This window comes from Coturnix japonica, chromosome 3 (assembly GCF_001577835.2).
Source record: "Coturnix japonica isolate 7356 chromosome 3, Coturnix japonica 2.1, whole genome shotgun sequence".
Lineage (NCBI taxonomy): Eukaryota > Metazoa > Chordata > Aves > Galliformes > Phasianidae > Coturnix > Coturnix japonica.
In genome coordinates, this window is record NC_029518.1 from 57,240,909 (window position 1) to 57,257,234 (window position 16,326).

At 40.3% G+C, this 16,326-nt stretch overlaps 1 protein-coding gene across 5 annotated transcripts in view; it reads left to right on the plus strand.

Moving 5' to 3' along the window:
* The window catches only part of CEP85L (centrosomal protein 85 like), a 129,915-nt gene that overhangs the window by 85,020 nt on the left and 28,569 nt on the right, over window positions 1–16,326 (plus strand). For all 5 annotated transcript variants that reach the window (XM_015858641.2, XM_015858642.2, XM_015858643.2 and 2 more), the window contains exon 4: window positions 14,377–14,498. In XM_015858641.2, coding sequence (XP_015714127.1) covers window positions 14,377–14,498 — 122 coding nt within the window. The remainder of the gene's footprint in view (window positions 1–14,376; window positions 14,499–16,326) is intronic.

Consider the following 16,326-nt stretch of genomic DNA (forward strand, 5'->3'; position numbering starts at 1 on the left):
TCAGCTATGAGTCCGTGTACTTGGGTTACTGCCATATTCCATAGCGTTGCACCAGTAGTTTTCCCTCATACTGAAGAAGAGTACATTAACAATATCATACAGCCTTGTGTTGCATGTCTGGTTTTAAAGCCATTAGAGGTGAATGGAAGGGAGAAGTGCTTGTTCCCACAGATGTGCACTGGATTGTTTGTGTAGGAGGAGCAGAGTGGCAGGTAGCAATATGAAAGCTGAACACAAGAATGAAAGCTTTCCTTTTGTAAGTTTTTGAACTGATTCTGAGGTGCAGTCCATACCCACTGCCCTGGGGACCCTATGCCAGTACCTGACCACCCTCTGGTGAAGTGCCTTTTTCTGACTCCCAGTCTGGCCCTCCCACACACTGCTCCATGCTGTTCCCTTGGGTCAGCACTGACCCTCTGCTCTCCATAGGGACCTGTAGGGCCACCATGAGGCCTCAGCTTCCTCCGCTCTGGGCTGACACAAAGCTCAGCTCAGCCACTCCTTATACAGCTTGCCCTCCAGACCCTTCACCATCTTCATAGCCCTCTTTGGGACACTGCCTAATAGTTTTATGTCCTTATATTGTAGCATCTGAAATTTCACAGTTGTTGAGGTGAAGTCATTTTGGGTCTTTCCAGGTCTCCTGTTCAAACACTCAAAGCTGCTGATGGTCGTTTTTACATTGCAAGGTGCTGTGATCTGCAGCTTCTTCAAGGGAAGGTCAGGCTGGGAGTTAGGAAATGGTTCTTCACTGGAGGGTGATCAAGTGTGGGAACAGGCTCCCCAGGGCAGGGGTCATGGCACCAAGCTGCTGGAGTTCTAACATCGTTACCAGTGTTTTCATATGCTCTATGATCTTTGTGGGCTCCTTCTAACTTGGGATATATTATAGTTCTAAATCCTGCAACAAGGGTAGAAATCCAGCCATCAGCAAATATGGATTGTGAGGTGCTTTTTTATGTTCTCTGGTAAGGGAAATGCATCTTTCAGTTTTATCGTATTACATGTATCCTTCAGTTATGTTTGTACAGAAGACTGAGTTCAACTTAAGGGCAGTTTTTCCTTATATTCAAAAATACAGGCAAAGTACTATTTTCAACCAGTGTGAACAGTAGTCCAAAAAGACCTAGGGGTCCTGATAGATGAGAAACTTAACATGAGCCAGCAGTGCGCTCTGGCAGCCCGGAAAGCAAATGGGATCCTGGGCTCCATCAGGAGAGGGGTGGTCAGCAGGGATAGGGAGGTGATCGTCCCTCTCTACTCTGCTCTTGTGAGGCCCCATCTGGAGTACTGTGTCCAGGTGTGGAGCCCTCAGTACAAGAAAGACATTGGAGATTTGGAAAGGTCCAGAGGCAGGGCATCAAGATGATCAGGGCAGGGCTGGGAAGCACCTCCCCTATGAGTACAGGCCTTTGAGGGAAGTTGGGTTTGTTCAGCCTGGAGAAGAGAAGGTTTGCGAGGTGACCTCCATTGCAGCCTTTCAATACCTGAAGGAAACTTACTCCCAGAGGGGAAGTAAACCTCTTCGACTAAGGGCTGAATAATAGCAGGACTAGGGGAAAATGGTTTTAAGTTGAGGAGGGAAGATTTTAGGTTTGATGTTCGGGGAAAGTTTCTTTTCGTAGAAAGGGTGGTAGGTCTGGAACAGGCTGCCCAGGCAGGTTGTGGATGCCCGCCATTGGAGGTGTTCAGACCAGGTTGGACAGGGCCCTGGCAACCTGATCTAGTAAATGTGTATGTTTGGTGGCCCTGCTAGGCAGGGGGGTTGGAACTACATGATCCTTGAGGTCCCTTCCAACCCGGGTAATTCTGTGATTCTGTGATTCTGTGATTTACCGCAGGTGAGAAAATAGCCTGATCAATTTGGAGATGTTCACATTGCTCACAACTTTGAGTTCTCTTGCTTGAATTTGATAGATTTATGACCCAAATGTTTCTGTTCTCTCTGTTGCTTCCTTTAATACTTTACCTGGATCTGGAATATGAGTAGATTCTGACAGTCATTTATCAATGTTTTCTAGGTGCATGTGGAAAAACTTGCCTTTTTGAGACTGCAGATTTTCCTCCTGATATTTATGGCTTCTTTTAGTATTGTAGAGGACAGCTCTGCTGAGAACTGTATCCTCAGTGTCATGTTCATCTCCTTTGGGAGAAGTAGTGTTTACTTCAGCTAAGCATTGGACAGTCATTAAGTAGTCTGATCCTCACATTTTGATCTTTGTTATAAACAAGATGAACTAACTTTTGAACTTGCAATTTTTGAAGCATAACACTGCAAAGTGATTAACAAACCTGTATGAACAGAAAATGGTGACTTGGGCTGAACTATTTCTCATTTTGGGAATGTTTAAGGCTCTGGCAGGGCTAGTTGGTTATTAGTAAATCAGGCAAAGGCATTTTCAGAAAGGTCAGCCTGAATGTTTTCAGTATAGTCGGTGTTACTGGCATGAACTTGTAACTATTAATGCAGATCACAGAACTCACAAGTGTTTCAGGCCTGTTTATTGTCTTTGGTGCTTTGGCCTGGGGTTATGAGAAAAGCGGGGAAACAAGAAATTTGCCTGAAAATTGATGGTAGCTTCCCATACCCCTGTAGAGAACTCTTGTTTGCCTTGGATGCAACTGGACTAGCACAGACTTGACTTCTTCTATTTTACAGCAAAATACTAATGGCACAAAAAACCTGCACTTTCAAATACTTACTTATATATCAGTGAAAAGAGATTAATGAAGGTCAAAATAATTAGTAACTTGAAGAGTAGCAGTTAATTACAGTAGTGCAAAGTGCCTTCAAAATAGCAATGTGATATAAATTAAGACATTCACGATCATCGTTAGGGTGGAAAGTTTTTTCCTTCTTATGAAATGCTTGTGGGAATTGCCTTTGGTGTTTACTGGTGTCCTCAGTTGACTAAGCTGAATAATGTGTTTTAGGCGGTACGCAGAGATCCTAATACCTAAGAAACTGTGTTGAGTGTCTTTGAGATAAACTGTTCTAGCAAGCACAGATATTAGCTGTGTTATTTGACATGTTATGAGTGATGGATGAATGGCGGGACAAAGGCATATGAAGGAGAGATAAAGTTGGAAGCCATGTTTCAGTTGCCAAGTGTTGATGCTGGACTGTCTCCACTTCAGCAGCAGCACAACAGAAGAGAAATGGCTGGGTTTGGACTCAGCTGCTGCCTATCTCCGGCTGCAGGTTGTCTGAGCAGAAACAAATGATGAACTCACCATTCAGCCTATAGAAGCAAAAAAGTTCTCTTGTGTGGGACATTACAGAAACCAATCCATGTGGCGTGGAGGGGCTGCTTGTAGGTCAGTTGCCAACACCACATCCACCTGCCTGATAGGCATCATCATTCAGGTTGGCATGGAGACAGTGTCAATCAGACATCGAAATTTGGTGTGCCAAGAGAGGCTCTTCATGCTAATTCTTAGTTGGTCCTACTTTGAGAGGTATATTTGAGAAACGCAAATGAGAAATACCTTTCCTCCTCTCGGTTTTTATTTTATTCAAACAGCGGAAAGCCTTTCCTTTCTTCAATAACAGAATTTTGTTTCACAGTTACATATGCAAGAAAAAAAAAACACTTTATCATAAATACTTTGTATTTTTCTTTTACCCTGTTATGCAAGATGGCAAAATAAAACGGTGATTTACTCTTCTAATTCAGACCATCGATTGTGTTAAAAGAACAGATTTCCCTATCTTAAAAGTATTTCCTAACTCTGTATTTTTTTGTGGGCAGCTGCTTCCTGATAAAAATTCCTCTTCTTGCTCACTGGAGGAGAGAAACTTTGCCATGCAGATTTGAATTTGACTAATATAAGTGATAGAGCATAGCTTAATGGAGATAGTTATAGACTAGAATGTGAAGAATAATGAATTTCAGTCCCACTTACATTACCACATTTGAGGACATCTTTGGTTTCTTCAGAGACTGTAAGACATCTGTTTTGAGCCTTAATCATAGAGAAGCTGGATAAAGACTTGCATGTACAGCTTTGAACCAGCTTTTAGTTCCACCCAAATGTTTAGTATTATTGCTGTACTGTTACTGCCTTTGTAAAGGTTTGCTGCAGATGTCTCTGTTTTCCTTTTATTCTCTCTATATTGGACAAAAGGGATTCTCCAGCCAGGTGGGCAGGAGGAGGCTGCTCCAGGCTGAAGTGTAATGCAGCACTACAGCGTTTTCTAGCAGGATGAAAAGTGGCGTCTCATACCCTTCAAGCAGAAGACACAGCTTGATCTTTATTTTAGCTTCAAGAATGTTCTGGATGGATATGACCATGTTTTTCTAATTCAGATACTTAATTCAATGACTGTCTGGTTTGTTTTCTTTAGCCAGGAATAGTCTTGCTTGTGTTTGACAAAGCCACTATTTTGTTTACATAACTTGGTTTCCACACTAAAGAATCTGCAGCATTTTGGTACTTTCTGGTGAGCCTTGAGGAAAAAAGCATCTTCACTTGTATCTCAATATCATTTCTGTAAAATTTGGCTAATAAAGGTAGTTTCTTTGTAAGATCTCTAGAGACCTGCGAGTGGGATGTGCTGACTGATGGAGGTGGAAGCGCTATTTATTTTTAGTGTGATTTTTCTCTGCTGTTTCTACTTATATTAAGATGCTAGGCCTGCCCCCATTGATTTATCTCTTATAGAAGGAAAACACCTTCACACACTGACACCAGTGTTAAAATGCACCCTTACATCATCCTGCTGCTTTTGTTAGAGACAAGTGTGTTTCAAGTACCCCTCATAAACTCAAGTGGAAAAGGTTCATAATTTGGATTGAAACCAAACAGTTTAAGACTCCATCACTTGTTCCACACTCAAGTTATGTGACTATCTTCCATGCTTGTGTGGTTCCCAGTTTAAAAGAGAAACCTGTGTTAAACTAGTTGGGTTTCTTTTATTTGTCAGTGGTGCGGATATTTCAGGCCGGAATCTTCAAATACATGACACTGGATGCTCTAAAAGTTGATTTTTCAGAAATAAAGGCCTCTGTAAATTTGTTCTAAAATTTGGTTGGGGGGGGGGGGAAAGAACATAGTTGTCTTTTTCCATCATCTTTGTGTTCATGGTAGTGAGAGCTGAAGAACAACAAAAGTGGGTTTAGCTGTGATTGAGTTTTCATAGAATCACAAGGTTGGAAAGGACCTATATGATCATCTAGTCCAACTGTCCTCCCTTTACCATACCTAGAGAAAAGCCCTAAACTGTATCTCCTAGCTCCCTATCCAGACACTTCGTTTTGTGGGGTGTTGTGTTGTTTTTGGTTTGGGTTCATCCACATAAGGGTGTAAAAAGTAGTGGGGAAGGCAGGCCACTACCAGATCATCTCTAGGTGCTCTCAGTTAAAACATGTACAGAAGTTGCATCTGCAAAACTTGAAATGCATAGTTTATGAGGAATTTGTCTGGATCCCATTCTTTGTGCGAGTGCCCACTGAGACTGGTTCTGGATTGCTATTTTTAAATAAAGTGTCCTTTTGTGAATTTGTGTGAATACTTGGTTTTGTTTTCATGTAAATATTTTGAACGTTTATGCTTTATTTTTCTGGGAGTTTTTTGTTTGTATTTAATCTCTGTTAAATCTGATGAATGTTAAATTCATGGTTAATGTTTCTTTTAAAGCCATGAAAAGCTGAACCAAACAATGCAGATGAAGAGAGGCCCTGTTTTCTGGTTTTGGGCTGACACTCTTCACAGAATCTAATGATGATCCATTTGAAAAATGGAGCCCCTTGATCACCTGAGGTTCTCCTCCCCAAATGCTACTCCTGCTTCAAATTACATTGAGAGGAACACCCCTCTCTTTCAAGACATTTGCATGTCAAGAGATTCTGATGCTCTGCTTCAGTAGGGTCTTCTAAATCTTCTTTTCCAATTATTGCACAGCTGTTCTTTTTATCTAATGTTTGCTTAAGTTAAACTCTTTTAATTATCCTCCTGTTAGAAAAGGGCTCCTGTCCATTTCCGTGCAATACTGGTGCCTGCTCTGCGCATCCTTGCGGAGTTTCATTCAAGATGGCAAAAACAGAAGTATTTTCGCTTTTTTTCTGGGTCACTTTTTTGCATCTACTTTTCTTTGAGAGTAAGCAGGAATAATATTCAAGTAATGAACAAGCAACTGACACAGACTTTATCAAACTGATGTTTATAGATATCAATGATGTTTATTTTAAAAAAGAGATTTCTGTAGGTGATCACAACTGGTCAGTAGGCGTCTGAGTGCAAATGACCAAGATGCTGTACTTTCAGAGATGCTTCCATTCATGATTGATTTGTGACTTACATTTTCTCCCCAACTAGTCCTTTTCTAATCTATTTCTGTCTTACTCACGCAGCCCATAAAGTCTTTCAGTGAATAATGTATGCCCTACTTTTGTTTTGCATGTGAAACAGAGGGCACTTTATGGGCTTCCAACAACTATAGTCACTCTTTTGGCATTCTGCTTTTCAGGTCAGAATACAAAACACAAGAAGTGAATTTAACTTCATTGTGCTGTTTCCCTGAAGGTTTCAAGGAAAAAAGGTTATGGTTGTTCTTGTGGAAGCTCCCTTTCATCTCCTGGTTTCTTTTGAATAGAGAAGGTTTGAATTTAACTGTAATGTGAAGATAAACCAAACACTTAATAAAACAAGTGCTTCTATACTTAGGAAAGCCCCAATTGTTATCAGTGGAAAATTCCAGGCACTGTTGCTTTTAACGTCATGTTAAGTGGCACCTAGAAGTGTTTTGTGTTCATAACATTTGCCAGAATATAAATGGAAAGGATTTTTGACAAAAATAAAATTGGTGTGGTGTGGACTGTAGAGCAATGTTATAGCAACACACAAAAGCAAGAGCTGTTTAATTGTTCTTGGGAAGATAGGCAGAAGAAGGTGCCCAGCTGGCAGCTCTGGAATTGCTGCTCGCAGCCTGGTGGAGTGTGGTGGCTCAGAGTGGCTGATGTGGGAAGGTGCTGAGGGCTGTGGCCAGTCTCGGTGTGACCCTCCTGCTCTCACACACAACAGTGCACTTCAGGGGCTGTCATACCAAGCCTCCTGGGAGTCACTGTGTTGACTACTTAGTTTGTTGGTTGAGACTTGCCCCGTACTGTCTCATATTCCAGTGTGTTGTCTGGGTTTTTTCCACAGCTCCTGCTGGTTGCATTTGGGTCACCGACATATGCAGTCCTTGCCTGTGGGCCAGGGCTGTGATACCCGGCCCTAAGCGTGCTGCTATGACTCAGCTAACCTACCTGCTCTGGGCTGTTCAGAAAGCACTGTCATGTGGAAGGTCATTTTCTTGAACTAACTTGCAATTCTGAGCACCAGATGTTGGCTGATAGTCATTGATTAGGAGGCTTAGAAAATATCCACTCCACGAATGGATAGCCTTTGAAGAGTTTGGCACCGTCTGAAGTCAAGATATCTCAGTTTGAGGTTCATACTCACCCAGTGCAAAGCTGTGCCACTGCATGTAATCTCAGATGCTGCTTTTCTATGTAGCAATGTGTGCCAGCGTGAGATATCATGGCCTGGTGTGGTGGATCCAATGCAGATAACCCATGTGTGTACAGGCAGGGAGGGGCTGACAGGTATGAGTGTCAAAGAGAGGGGAAGGAAGGTATGTCTTGATAGCAGCCTATGTGCATGCCACCCTAAGTGACCACGTAGCTGCTGTCAGAGCCATGCAGCTATGCTGGTAGTAGCAGTGCTGTGTTTTTCCCTCTGTAGTGATCAGCAGAGTTGGCCACAGTATTTCGTTTCTATGTGTCAGTATCCCAGAAACTCACTACCCTGATGTAAGCTGCTGGAGTGAGGAATCACAGCTTCCCTCTCTGCAGTTGTCAGATCCAGCCTTGGCAGATGAGAAGCTGCAGTACTAGTGCTGCTGGGAGAAGGAAATGCACAAATGGCAGCACCATAGAGGACAGGTTCCTCACTGGCTGCTGTGGGATGAGTCTCTGAGGGCCCAAATGTGTGGGTCGTGTCCTGTCTGCAGCACTGCTTTTGTAGAGAGGTGCTTCAAACGTTTTGGCAAAACATTTGATTAATAGCAAGAGGGAGGGTTGCTTTTAGGGGGCATTATGGGGGTGTTACTGTTGATTCTTTCTATATTTGGAAGCTTTCCCCTTCTTAAAAAACTGGATAATAGTCATGTCTGTGGATATTCAGCATTAGAGTTTTATTTTTTGCTGGAAAAGGTTTAAGAAGTCATACAGTAGATGCAATAGTGCAAATGCCTAATAGATGAGAGGCACATTGGCTGCTACTTGCATAGTCAGACATCTCACTGTTGCAGTTCTGAATGAAGATGAGAGGGAGCAGGGCAAAGCACCAGTAAAGGACTTCATGGGTTTACTTTATAAGACCCTAAATGAGTCTTCATGGCCAGCATGGCTTGATCTAATTATGTAATGGCCAAAAAAAACCCCAACAGCAACACTTGAAAATAGAGGGAAAGTTGTCCTTTTTTGTTGTATTGTTTAGTCAATTTTAAGACTCTGGTTTACGAGCATTTAACCAGCTTTCACAAATCAGGATACCAGAAAGTGTATCTGTCATTCTGGCTGGCTGTTAGAACTTCTCTGTGTAAAACCCGTGCTGTTGCTTGCCTTGTGTTTTCTAAAATTTATTCAGTGTAGATCTTAAAGTTTGAATGTTATTTGATTGCTTGTGATATGCTTTAGTTGCTTTCCCCAGTCTTTTTAGTTTGTCCTTTATTTTCCTGATACTCTTATCCCAGATTTCATTCCTGGTTGTATATGTACTCTCAGCCTGGAAAATGTATTATTTGCTGTTTTGTTTTATGCTTCTACAGCCTTTGTCTGTAGTATTTAGTTCTTTATTCATTTTTTTTTTATTTTACTAAGCATTCTGATAATTAGGATTGCTCTTCTTTGAACACATTCTACTATTTCAGTGACTTTCTATGAGTATGATGCCCAGAACTGAACGTATTTTTCCAGCTGGGTTTATTCCAGATCTATTTAAAGTCACCATTGTATTCTTTCCCTCTCTCCCTTTCTCTGTGCCCTGACAAACCCAATGTAGGCGGTCCAGACTTACATTAGGCTTGTTTTCAGGCACCTTAAATTGTGAGCTCCTGACAAGTTTATTCTCCTTGCTAGTCTGTCTCCTTCTTTTGTTAATTATTTTGTAGTTTATATGTCTATATAAAGTCTGCTTCAGAATTTTTTCCAAGCTTTGTTGATTTTTGTCACTGTTCTTATTTCATATTTTATCACTCCCTACTAATCTCTTCATAATACATCGGTAGTTCTTAGTACTGTACACATTAAATATGCTGCAATTTTGATTTTGTCTCCTCTTCATAAAAAATTCCCCAAGGAGCAACACAAGTAGCAGTGCTGGAGTGGGGGTACAAGGGCATGATTAGATGCTCTTTCTCTCCCCCGTGACTGCTTCAGATTTGTAAAAGCACAGCAAAACATGGTACAGCTTTTGTGTTAGTGCCAAGAACTTCCCTGGTTATATTGGGCTGAGCAGAATCACTGTCTCCCCTAAAAAACAGCAAAGGTGGAGCAGAGCGGAGCAGTAAGGAGGTGGTGGTAAAGCACAGATGCTGCAAGTCAGGATTTCTTGATTTGATCTATATTCATGTTTTTACCCATAGGGGAATGTATTTTAATGCTGCTCTGCGGCTGCTTATTCTAGTGCATTTGGGCAAGGTACGGCTTATGCTTTGCTCAGTCACAATTCTACCTTTTTGTGGAAACGATTCCTTGCAGAAATGGTTACTTGCTTTGCTATAAGGTCATTTAAAAGTAGAGTCTGATTCAGCATTAGGTCACTTGTGCAGTGTGAAAATGAGCCCCATCTTGCTTTGCTGGCAGAAAGACAGTCTTGGAGGACTGTCTTGACTAAAGTATCTGTTTCATTCCAAAGCACTCTGCCTGATGTTGAGAAGAAATCTGGGGAGGGAAGGGATGGGTAAATCCTTATTTCCTTGTTGTGAGTAGGGAGCTGTTGCAGAGCTTATCAGTGACCACTGTGCTGGAGCACAGATGGGACCCTGTTGCTGTTGAAGGGGAGGAAAGAGCAAGAGGCACCTCTTTAGTAATGGCTGAATGTGTGGGTTTGCTGGTGCCCTTGACACATATTGAGATGGGATGGCAAGAGGTGAGTCCCTGAGGTGCAGCTCGTGAGGGAATCTGAAGTGTTCTCCTCTCTGACAGTCCTTCAAAGAGAGCTGCTTGCTGTGTGGCTGATCGTGGTTGCACTGATACTTTGCATTGGGGGTATGTGGGTACACAGTCTTGGTTTTCTTCCAAGTAATGCATGGCAGTGGAACTTCACAACAGAAGGTGGATAGCAAGCCATTGACCAAAAGAGATCATTCGTGTGAAGTCTTTGCAGTTTTATTATAAATACTGTTAAAGTACTTGAACTGCTGCTTCAAAATTCAAAGTCTACTGCTTTGTTTGTTATTGTTGTTTTTACAGTAGATGTCATTTTGAGATTTTTGGGCTGCTCTTCTACTCTGCAATACAGCATATTATGATGTGGAGTGGAATGCTGCTCAGTAGGCTGAAACACTGAACTATTCTGGGTAGAAACTACGGAGAAGATAATGTTAATTACTGCAGTTAAAATCACAGTCATTATTGGCCTAAATGATCCAGATGTTGTTATCCTGTAGTCCAGAGAAATGTTATTTTCCCACTGCTAAGAAACATGACGGAATCAGTTAGCAATGTGTATTCCAGCAATAAATATTTACATATAGGCCAGTACAGCAAAGATTTTTAAATTTTATTTCCCAGCAGCTCTGTCTCAGCAGTGACTTGAAGGCCTGCCAAGTCATGAAAATCAAGGCCAAGCCCTTTTCAAAAAGAAACAAGCAAGAATATTTGGACACCACTGCTTTAACTGAGCAGATGTTCTTAGTCCGAGGCTGATATGCTCAGAAAGGGGGCCAGTTGACAAAAATAGTTCTCTTTTGGGGGCCAGATGGAAAAGAATTCAAGTTAGGTTTATTTTGTATGCGTGTGCTTTCTTGTATTGTGGAGGATTCAAATTGAGTACTTGGAGTTGGGAATGATCTTCTGCTCTTCTGCCTGTGAGTACTAAAAACATGTTTTGCTCTTTCTGTTTGGCTTGATGTCCTTAAGAGATGAACTACTCAAATGTAAGTGGACCACCTGCGTGCTGCCACGCCATTCAAAGCATCTAGAAGGTTGTTGGAGTAGTCAACACCATGTGCTCATAAATAAGTGAAGTGTCTTGTTATTCTGGGCAGCGCTAAGAAGTATTTTTAGCAGGTTCTTTTTTTTTTTCTTTTTAAATTACTGAAATGCGATATCAGAAAGATCTTTTGTTGTTTTTGCCTCTTCGGAGTGATGACTTGGAGAACGCAGGCAGTTGATATAATGTAAAATAATGTTTCATGTGTTGTTACATGTTGTTATGTGTATATCCAGCAGGCATATATTCCATACGATTTAGTTGTATTCCAACGAACATCTTGATCAGTCAACTCAAGGAGGCAATATGTGTTATATTTTAAGAACATACCACTAGCATCTAATTGGCAAACTTACTCAGTTCCTATCTTTGTAAAATGCATTGCCTTGCTTTTCAGCACCCATAATATTTCATTGTCTTCTTACATAGTTTTTTATTGAAATACTATGTTGAAGTCTTTATTTTTAATTTTAGTGTTAAATATATAGTTTGCATATGTGCCAGATTTAAGTAGCAGGCTTGCTTTGAAGAATTGTGCCAGGGTGGTTTCCAAAATGCTTTCAGTTAAGACAGCTTTATAGTTCAATAGTTGTCTATAATCTCATCCCATTTTCATTCCCTTTTAATTACTTTTCTGTTTATTTTTTTAGTTTGATCTTAAAAGACAAAATTTGCCTAGCTCAGTAAATTGGATGAGTTGGCTTTATAAAGCCATAGACTTTCTGTTTGTAATGTCAAGCAGTTGTGGGTGCTTAGTTGTTGGGTTTTTGGTTTTGGTTTTGGGGGAGGGTTGGGGGTAGAGATGGAATTTCTGGTTCTGAGAAGGAAAGAAAGTGGAACGAGGATCCAACTTCTTTTGGGACTGTTCCTTTTCTTTTTTATCTTTATTTCTTTTTCTGACTGCAGCACAAGGGTACTGAAGTGGACATATTAAAAGAACAGTTAACGATGTAGTGGGAGAAGCAAAGGAAAAAATTTGTGACACAAAGTGCAATGTTAGTAACTGATGTTGTCAGTTGGGATGACATGGCATATGTGACTAAGAGAATTTGACTGGAATAGTTTTGTGCTGGTGACTATTAATTCTAGCAGTCACAAGAATAACTGTAATACAGAACAATATGTGACAATCCTATGGTATTCTGTAAGTACTGATGACTACTTTGAAGTTATGCAGCCTGGTATTGGCAACACAGACAAAATTAATTTTTCATTCATACATCTGGGAAGATTAATCATGTGTTGTTACAGGAAGGAATCATTACTTGGTTAACAAATTAGTGGGAAATCTTAATCCAGCTTTTTCTTTCCTTACCTCCCAGTAGAGCACCATCTTGAACAAGTATAAGTTTGATGGATTTATTGGAAATAACAGATGTAAAAAGTTTTATTTGAACAGTGTTTTCACTAAGTGTGCTCCAGCAAGCAGTTGTACGAGGCACCCTTTTAAGGCACAACGGTTGAGAGAGTTTCTGGATGCTTTTGATGGTTTTTAGTGTTTGTGGGATGTAGTCATGAGTGAGCATAGGGCAAGAAATAGTAATCATAGGCATGTAACAGTGAGCCATTTAAGGGTAGAACGTGGTAGTACTTGCAATGTAGTATGGGAAGTATTATTCCCAGAAGCAGATAATTGGACATGATAGGATTTTAAAATTTTATTTATTTATTTATGACAATCTTAAAATAATCTTGAACTCGTTGATTTTGTCTTCTTAAACCTAATTTTAAGTAACATATTAAATGAAAGAAAGTGTGTTTCTGCCTTCTCAGGTTCATTTGTCAATGAGCAAGTTAGTTCAGTTCAATCCCTAGACTGAATGAGGAAGTGTACTCTCTCAACTTACAGAAGAGGCTGTCAGTAGTTCATGATGTCAGCACATTGTTATTCTTGGGTTTAGGCAGTAATTTCTCCATATTCAGTATAAATTTGAATGGAAACTTGAATATTGCAGACCTAACTTTAATACCTTATGTCTAATTCTTAATATAGTTAATTATAATTGTAAGTTTTAAATGTTTAAAGCAATCAAATACAAATGAGCAATACCCATAAAGATACCATTAAAAACTGTGTTTAAACTTTTAAACCAAATTTAGACATATTTTCACTTTCTTCTTCTGTCCTCTTCCAAAAAATTAGAGGCACCGTAGTCCAAGGTTACTCCCCGGTAATAAAAAGATAAGTGCCCAGAGAAGCTGTGGCTGTCCCATCCCTGGAGGAACTCAAGACTGAGTTGGATGGGGCTCTGGTCAGCCTGAGCTGATGGGTGGTAGGCCTGCCTACAGCAGGGGATTGGAATTGAATGGGCTTTAAGGTCCTCTAGCCATTCTGTGGTTCTGTGATTTTTCTAATGATGAGAAAAACAGTGGAAGATGAGATTATGGCTCACGGCAGCTGATGCTGGGTTGCCTCCATCTGTATGCTGAAATTCTAAATTAAACTTTCCCTTATGTGGATTTCTGACACAAACACTCATAATGCTTTTTATATTCTGAGTATAAAAATATTCCCTATTTATCATTCCAGTTAGTTATTTATTTTTCTTCTAAACCATGTTCTTGTTGGCTCCTATTCAGCTTAACTGTTGTCTTCAGATCAGATTATAATGAGGCAAACTGCCTGGCTTTTGTGAGTATCAGTGGCCAGCCTGTAATCTGTTACTTCTGAAACTTGATTCTTGGAACAAGTTAGAATTTGACCAGGATTGCATTCCCATATTCTGTATTTCAGATGCACATACTTCCAAGGCTCTTTCCCTATTTGCTAAAGTTACAGGTGGGAGTTAACAAGTGAAAGGAGTGGTGTTATCTGCGGTTTTCATGCAGATCTAAAGCTTTTTGGCTGTCTCATTTCCAGGACTCGCGGTGGGATATGAACGTTTTCTGTTGTCTTAATAATGTATTTAAGTTCTAAATTCATCTCATACTAGTTTCAAAGCTATGAAGTGGTTAATCATTCTAAAACAGTTTTTAAGTCATTTAGTTTGGACTACAGTCTGTTTAAAAAAAGAGTGTGTGTAAATCTAATTGTTTTAAATGAAGTAAATCTGAATAAAGCACAAAACAGTGTTACATTTCTGAAACAACAATCCACTTTGTAAATTCCCCAATATCTAGGAGATAGTCTACATTTACTGTTTTGGAGGCTAATCATAGAAATATTTTATGCAGGTTCCAACTGGAACATCTCGTCAGAATTACCCAGCTACCACATATCAGGACTTCAGCAACTGGGAATCTGTAATGAAAATTAAAGAGGGGCTGCTAAGACAGAAAGAGATTGTGATCGACCGGTGAGTAAGCTGCTCTTGCTGCATTTCTTAGATGACATGAAAGCTGCAATGTAGAAACTGGAACAGTAGAACCGTTAGCTTTCAGTCCAGCAAGTACTTATGCACAAAATATGTGGGACTTGGACATTGCCAGGAGAGAAGACAGGCTGCTTACTAAAAGTCTTCTACAAATTTGGGAATTTACTCAGGGGTTTGAGGCTTTTGCAATGGAAAAGGAAGTGCAAAACCAATAGCTAGTTCTGCTGTCAGATTGCCCAGTGTAGTTTCATGCAAGTGTTCATATTGGACATATTTCTGCTTGTACGTAGGTCTTGGGATTGATACAGGCTGAGAGCTGGTAAACTGCTTTATGCTGATTTTACTTGTCATGGGAAAAGAAAGAAATGCAGTGTATCTGAAGCCAGCTGAGAATTGGAGCTCTGAGAAATTGGTCTTCGAAGAAACATGCATTAGGAAAATCCTATTTAATTGCTCAAACAAATTGTTCAAATAATAAAATACTAAAATCATTATCTACATATCAAGAAATACATAGTTACAAATTGAAATTGTTATCAATCAAAAATAGAACTTGGCAGCAAGGCACTACTGTAAGTTTCTAGTACAGATTGTATAATTTCTGGAGTTCTAGATGTTTAGATGATATTAAGCCTTAATGAGGAAAATGTGCTTTTAATAATGGGCCTGAGCTTAATGAAGCTTGCACTAAATTATCAGATGTCATCAGGAGCTGCAGAGTTTGGATGTAGGACATTTAAGAAGGATATTTTTGTATTTGACATAATTATCATTTGGCTTAGTCTGCGTTTTAATAATAAACTCTAGACTCATGACTGAAAGTAGTGGTTGTTCTTATCTTGAAATAGTTTTGGCCTCTTATTGATACTCTGCTCTGCAGCCTGGGTAGAGCTGCATTAAAGCAGGTGTGTCCTAATCACAGGAATGTCAGGCATCTGGGATGTTTTTTTTTTAATTTCATCTGGTAGTTCTTCTCCCTTAATTGGATGGAAATGGACAACTTTGGCAGCAGAATTACACTTGTGCTCAATCTGTTCCTTCCTTTCTTGCAACAGAGAAGGGAATTGTGGTGAATTAAGATGTTTTTGCCCCCTAGCAATCTGACCATCACCTCTGCTGGCCAGCATCATTTTCTCTAGATCAGCCTACACACCTGGTAGCATGCATTTTCCTGCCCCAGCAGTGGAAGATGGACCGCAAAGTAGGAATTGGTTGGTGCACGCACTCAACGTTCTACTTCACTGCAGAACTCCCAAGGGGACAGGCAGTTGAGATGGAAGCATCTGTAGCTGTTGCGTGGATATCCTCTGTCAGAGTCTTCTGATCAGCTGTTTAGGGCCTGTCTAAATTAAAGCAGCTTTACCAGGCCTGTTATATCAGTAGTAATGCTGTATAACCTGCAGTCCTTTCAGTGCCCAAGCTATTGCTGGCATTTGTAAACACATAATGCGTGATGGCCAGGGGCTACCTTTTGTTGCCTCTGCTGGGCATCTGTGCTCTACAAGAAGGCTTGTTACACAATGGCAGTTAAGGCATCAGTTCATATTACTCTTCATGTAGTGAAAATGGGTTTTTTGTAAAAAGCATATTTTTGTATGACTTAGCAAATACATCACTTTCTGGACTTATGAGAGAAGTCAGCTGAGGTGATCCCTTTTCATTCATCTGAAAAGGCAAAATACACTCCAAATGCTACTGAAATTACCAAAAAAAGAGACCACTTTGTGATCTTACAGTCATTTGCTTTAAGTAGACACTTGGTGTTTCAGTTAAGCACAATGTAAATTGCAATATATTCATAAACCACAGA